The following is a 6,764-nucleotide window of genomic DNA, read 5'->3' as shown; positions in this document are numbered from 1 at the left end:
GTGTGTATATTATATGGTTTATATATAATGTGTGTTCCCCAACACACATTATATATAAACCATATAATATACACAGTAGTTATATAAACCATATAATATACACAGTAGTGGGGTAGTGGGGAACACACATTAGGTGTGTATATTATATGGTTTATATATAATGTGTGTTCCCCACTACTGTGTAGGATATAACTCACCATGACGACTGCTAAAGGGTTAACTCACTGGCTATTGTTGAATAGTAATAACAAGTGAAATACTAACATCATAAATAAACTCAATTAATTGTGTACCAGTTTAACGTTGAATATTATTTATGATTTTAACTTTATACACGAGTGCCAAAATACTATTTGAAAGTATTGTTTTATGTAAATAGATGTGGACTTTTCCAGCCTAATAATAATTAATTCGTTGGTTCTTCGTCTTACTGCCGTAACTTAAACATTTACATAAACATCGTAAATATACACACATCGTACAATTTATATATAATATATATGTTAGTGAATCAGGTTTTTGTTATTATACTCGTCTGCGTCAAAGCTACAAATTTTCGAATTTCTCGCGCTTATTTGTTCACCTGTTTAACTGTGAATTGATTATTGAAATGTGAAGTAGGTCAGTGATAACGTTATATATTAACACCGTAATAAAAGCTTATACAAACGGCCCTTTGTTTTGGAAGACCACGTGAAATTGAATTAATTCGTTTAACAGTTTTCACGGAGTTAAATCTCTTCAATTCATTTTTATCTCTTACCTGACTTGTGTGATCCAGAGTCGAAACTTTTAACGAGGCCGCCCCGTTTAAGACACACTCACATTCGTTTTTCTAGTTGTTGTAAGACGAACGTTTTTTCACTGTCATAAGTTAATTAGCGAACTGCCGTCTTAGACCAACAGGTTTGTCTTCTCCAACACTGCTAATAGTAATACCGTCACTTGTGAAACGGAAGCGCGATTCGTATTTCGTAATACTTGTGATGACGTCATCGTGTGGTGGGTGTTTGGCCACTACGTCAGACGTAACGAAAGTATAACTTGGTCGTTATGGTGATTTTGTACCCTTGCGCAACTTCCAACACCACCTGGCACAGCTGTTCAATATTAAAAATTCCACCGAGTTTTGTGTTGATGTCTGCGTACCTTTATTGTGCACAAGTGTTCGGAGCTTGTTGACCTATTTAATACGATTTAGGTCAGTGTAGTCCCGAGTTAACGGAATTATTTAAGGATATGTTTTCTAAAATTCAAAAGGTGAGTAGAAATTACTTGTGATTTGTATCTGGCCTGGTGAACCTGTTAAAGTTCATTTTGGAAAACTAAGTAAACAACAAACCTAGTTTACGTGAGAAACACTCAATGCAACGGCGTCTAGAATTCTATCCTGCTCAGAAAGAGAAAAATTAGGAAGTACAGTGTAAACGTTACACTTTTTTCACTGCCTCTTTGTTTACTCTTGACTATTGGAGGTGCAAAATAAATAAATCATGTTAAAGCTATGATAATTGATAGTTATCTAAGCTTACGAGTCCAAGATGTATTGATAGGCTGGAAATAAAAGTTTCCCGCATGTAATTGATTACTAAACAGAACTTTTGTTCACCAGTTCCTCGATGAAAAGTTTGTGTAAAGTTCATTACTTTAGTGGTAGGTATTTGTGAGGTGAAGCTTTTATGTGATCACTTCTTTAACTTACAAACATGTGACTTTCAAGATTTTATAGAAAAGCTATTGTCATTTGAATCCAAAATTTGTTTCTAATGAATGTAAAACATTTGACTCGAAAACCAGTTGTATCGTCTTTGTTTGTTTACATTTTTTTTTGTAGGGGAGGGGAAGATATGTAATCAAAATTTTTAACTCATGTTGTTATTGAATAATGTTCCTTTTCCCCTATGTTTCTAAACATATGCGTTTTCCATAATACAGCTTTTGTCTTTGTTCATAGAAAGTTTTAGATACACTTAGAACTTAAATAAAATTTGTACAGGTGAAATTAAATTTTGGAAAAAATGATATTTTGAAAAATGAGAGTTTCTGTAAATTGAAGTTAGCAAGGGAGTTTAATGAAGTAATATTGTGAAGAAATTAACGAACTTAAAGCATCTTATATATAAAGGCCCGGCATGACCAGATGGTTAGGGCGCTCGACTCGCAATCTGAGGGTTGCGGGTTCGAATCCCCATCATACCAAACATGCTCCACCTTTCAGCTGTGGGGAGCATTATAATGTCACGATCAATCCCACTATTCATTGGTAAAAGAGTAGCCCAAGAGTTGGTGGTGGGTGGTGATGACTAGCTGCCTTCCCTCTAGTCTTACACTGCTAAATTAGGGACGGCTAGCACAGATAGCCCTCGTGTAGCTTTGCATGAAATTCAAAACAAACCAAACCAAACTTATATATAAAAAAGTTTAATATTTAATTTTAAGATTTTATTAAAGAAAACTCGTAACTTACATCAAAATATAGCGAGTATTTATTGTGTTTATCTTTTATTTTTTAAAATAGGTGTATTGTACCATCACGGAATGTGCATGTGATTCATGAGAAAAGACCCGTAGCCTTTCCAAAGCCCTTATCAGTCACTTATGATAAGGAAACCATCAATGGTAATGATAGTCTTCCTGAACTAGGGAACAAGGACCAGGTACCGCCCATAATCTCACCTGCTAGTGATACCAGCTTAAATCTATCAGACAAACATTTTCAAAATGTTGAAGATACTCTAAGTAATAGAGATAGGGATAGATCAAGTTTTCTTGATAAAAGTTTCATTAAATGTATTCGAAAGAAAACTCCCAAATGGAGGTGCAGTAAATGTCAGTCCTTGAATTGGGAAACATGTTCTGTATGTATGGTTTGTGCATCTCATCAAAATGAGAGTTTAGGAGAAAGGTCAGGTTCTGTTGAAGATAGTTGTGTAGACGATAAAGCTTTCAGTGATAGGCCAGGCTCTGTTGAAGATAGTTTTGAAGATGATAAAGCTCAAAAGGAACAGACTTCGGTAACCACATTTATAGAGGCGAGTGTTTCGTGTTCTCAGACTTCCTTTAGGGGACTTGAAGTTGATCAAAATGTTAACAGATCAACTGCACCAATACCTTTGGAGTCTAATGATTCTCATCAGATCATAGAATCTGTGCAAAACTGTGGTCCTGTAAATCATCAGATCATAGAATCTGTGCAAAACTGTGGTCCTGGAAATCGAGACTTTGAATTTCATTCTCTAACCTCAGATACTGCATCTCCCAAACATCTTCCAAAAATAGAGTCAAAGTGGAAATGTGATATTTGTCACTTTCTAAACATTCCCTCCACAAATCACTGTATAGTTTGTCAAAATTCTAGAACATTTCAATCAGAAGAAGTAAACAGAGAAGAAGTATCGTCTGCTCCAGGATTACGTAACGAACTGAAGGTGAGCTCTCCTAAAAGGCAACGTTCGTTTTCTGATCGTATTAAAGCTAAGCTGTTCCGTCAGTCTTCAGAAGGCTCAACAGAAGTCAATAGCAACACAAAAAGAACTCTTGTGGCAAATTCTCACTCTGCAGAAGATGTTATGACAGTCAACAGTGACCAACAGTTATCGTGGGTTTGTAAATCTTGTACATATGAAAATAATTCAGTTGCAGAATGTTGTGAGATTTGTGATGCTACTAGAGTTGTTAACATTCCAACCTCCATTAAGCTCAGGAATTCCTTTAGTTTAGGTTTCTTGACAGATCTGAGGCCTCGAACTACAACAAACAGCACCCAGCAGCCTCCAGCTACAAGAAAATCTAACAACTGTTTAAAAAGTAAGTCGTTATCTGAAGTTTGTACCACAGAGTGTTTCACAAATAGCCCAGTATTAAAACATAGACCTAACGGGACTCTTGAGGCATCAAATACAGACAAGCATTTGATTGTTGACCTAACAGAAGAACTTCCTCATGAGGGAGAAATGTCCACTTCTCTTACATCTGATTCTTCCTGGCCACAGAGTTCTCACTCTAGTATAACAGGTGGTAATCAGCGAACCTTTTCTAATAGTAACCAGGAGATGAATGTGCGGTTAAGCCAGGTGTTGGGAGTGGCTATTATTGACAGATGGACCTGCATTCGCTGTACTCTTATAAATCCTTCCACAGACAATATCTGTAGTGCTTGTGGAGGGTCAAAAGTGAACAGCACAACAGATCGTCAGTTCCGAACCTTAAAACCCAAGGAAAGCTGGGCTTGTTTGAGGTGTACTCTCCGGAATCCTAAAAGTGCTCCTGAATGTGCAGCATGTAGCTATCAGCGAGAGACTCTTGATAATTCTCACCAGCCAAACACTGCAACGCTTCGCTATGGCAGTGTACGGAGTGTCCGAGAAGGGTGTTCAGATGGGTGGGACTGTTCGGCCTGTACGTACCGTAACAGTGGAGGACATGTGGTGTGTGAAATATGTCATTCCTCCCGTAGTCTCTTGTCACTCAGGCCAGATACTGCACACACTCGAGCTATACCTCAACAGGGAGAGAGTGAACTGATGGAGGAATTGCGTAGGATTGAAGAAGATGAGGCCAGACAGAAATGGGAGGACATTGTTAACTTTTGTAAGCAGGTTAGTCTTTGGTTTTCTTTTATAGTTCATTTTTTGTACAGTGTTTTGAAACTGAAAAAAATTGTATAGCTTGAATGCATTTATAAGTTTTGCATGTACTCAAGATTTCACAGCTCAATATTTCAGCTATGCACTTAGACTTATAAACTGAATTTGAATTTGATACAAGATGACATAACTAAATTTTCCATGATTATTCACTTTATCTTATAAAACAGTATATTTTTTTATGCTGGTGATTGCTTATTTATGTGACATTTAAAGTCAATAACATGTGCCGTACTTTATGCATGTATTGATATTAGTGTGTCGTACTTTATGCACATATTGATATTAGTGTGTTGTGCTTTATGCATGTATTGATATTAGTGTGTCGTACTTTATTCGTGTATTGATATTAGTGTGTCATACTTTATGCATGTATTGATATTTGTGTGTCGTACTTTATGCATGTATTGATATTAGTGTGTCATACTTTATGCACATATTGATATTAGTGTGTTGTGTTTTATACATGTATTGATATTAGTGTGTCGTACTTTATGCATGTATTGATATTAGTGTGTCGTACTTTATGCATGTATTGATATTAGTGTGTTGTACTTTATGCGTGTATTGATATTAGTGTGTTGTGCTTTATGCATGTATTGATATTAGTGTGTCGTACTTTATGCACATATTGATATTAGTGTGTTGTGTTTTATACATGTATTGATATTAGTGTGTCGTACTTTATACATGTATTGATATTAGTGTGTTGTGTTTTATACATGTATTGATATTAGTGTGTTGTACTTTATGCATGTATTGATATTAGTGTGTCATACTTTATGCATGTATTGATATTAGTGTGTTGTACTTTATGCATGTATTGATATTAGTGTGTTGTGTTTTATACATGTATTGATATTAGTGTGTCGTACTTTATACATGTATTGATATTAGTGTGTCGTATAAATAGGTTGAGTTACTTACACTAAACTTAGCTAGAAGTACACATTTGACTTCTGTGTAATATGATAATATATAAATAGATTGAGTTACTTACACTAAACTTAGCTGGAAGTACAGATTGGCTTCTGTGTAATATGATAATATATAAATAGGTTGAGTTACTTACACTAAACTTAGCTGGAAGTACAGATTGGCTTCTGTGTAATATGATAATATATAAATAGTTTAAGTTACTTACACTAAACTTAGCTGGAAGTAAATATTTGACTTCTGTGTAATATGATAATATATAAATAGGTTGAGTTACTTACACTAAACTTAGCTGGAAGTACAGATTGGCTTCTGTGTAATACGATAATATATAAATAGGTAGAGTTACTTACACTAAACTTAGCTGGAAGTACATATTTGACGTCTGTGTAATATGATTGTATAATGAATATAGATGTAAGTAATTTTTTTGACGTAGAACTCATTGTTGCATTGCTAAATACTGTTGAAACCCTGTTTTTTATTTGCTACATCATGACAAATGGCCACGTTCTTGTGATCCCGTACTGGGTTAATCCAGTTTAATTAATGTTTAACTAAATTTCTATTGTTCTCAAGGCTATTTTTGTTCTGTTTAATTGATGTTTAACTAAATTTCTGTTGTTCTCAAGGCTATTTTTGTTCTGATTAATCATTACAGTAGTTATTATTCGTTTCACATTTTAGAATAATGAGCCGTTTGTAGATGACTCTTTTCCACCTGTTCCAAAGTCCTTGTATTATAATCCTGAAGAACCCCGTGAGGAGGGTGAAGCTCATTGGTTGAGACCTCAGGAAATCACCTATGATATAGCAGAAAGCAGGACAAAGTGGGCTGTTTTCCGAACAACTGCTATGCCTTCAGATATAACTCAAGGTTAGACTTGGTTAATCCTATACCATTTCATAATCAATCCAAAGTGTTAAAAATAAATCATTATAATTTTGTAATTTTTTGTTTGCTCGTATGTTGATGTTTTAGCTCCTAGATATCAATAAATAAACTTAAAAAACACCACCTACATCAGTAATATCACAGCTGTCTCAACAGGTTTTTTCAGTGGAAGATCCAAAAGGTTTGGAAGTCTCGTTTTACCAAATCTTGGAAAGAGTTTTCTTTCAGGATATATATATATATATATAGTTATAAACTATATCACATTACTGTTATTAGTCCAGGAT

The 6,764-nt window shown here is 34.9% G+C and overlaps 1 protein-coding gene across 1 annotated transcript in view; it reads left to right on the top strand.

Moving 5' to 3' along the window:
* Positions 1–6,764, top strand: part of LOC106475058 (calpain-15-like) — a gene marked incomplete at its 3' end in the record, with an annotated part of 25,867 nt that overhangs the window by 15,641 nt on the left and 3,462 nt on the right. Inside the window, exons 2-3 of the mRNA XM_013935756.2 lie at positions 2,519–4,598; positions 6,270–6,459. Of these exons, the coding sequence (XP_013791210.1) occupies positions 2,519–4,598; positions 6,270–6,459 (2,270 nt within the window). The remainder of the gene's footprint in view (positions 1–2,518; positions 4,599–6,269; positions 6,460–6,764) is intronic.

This window comes from Limulus polyphemus, unplaced genomic scaffold, assembly GCF_000517525.1.
Source record: "Limulus polyphemus unplaced genomic scaffold, Limulus_polyphemus-2.1.2 Scaffold8032, whole genome shotgun sequence".
Classification (NCBI taxonomy): Eukaryota; Metazoa; Arthropoda; class Merostomata; order Xiphosura; family Limulidae; genus Limulus; species Limulus polyphemus.
The sequence above is the reverse complement of the archived record's forward strand: the minus strand, read 5'-3'. Positions and strand labels throughout refer to the sequence as shown.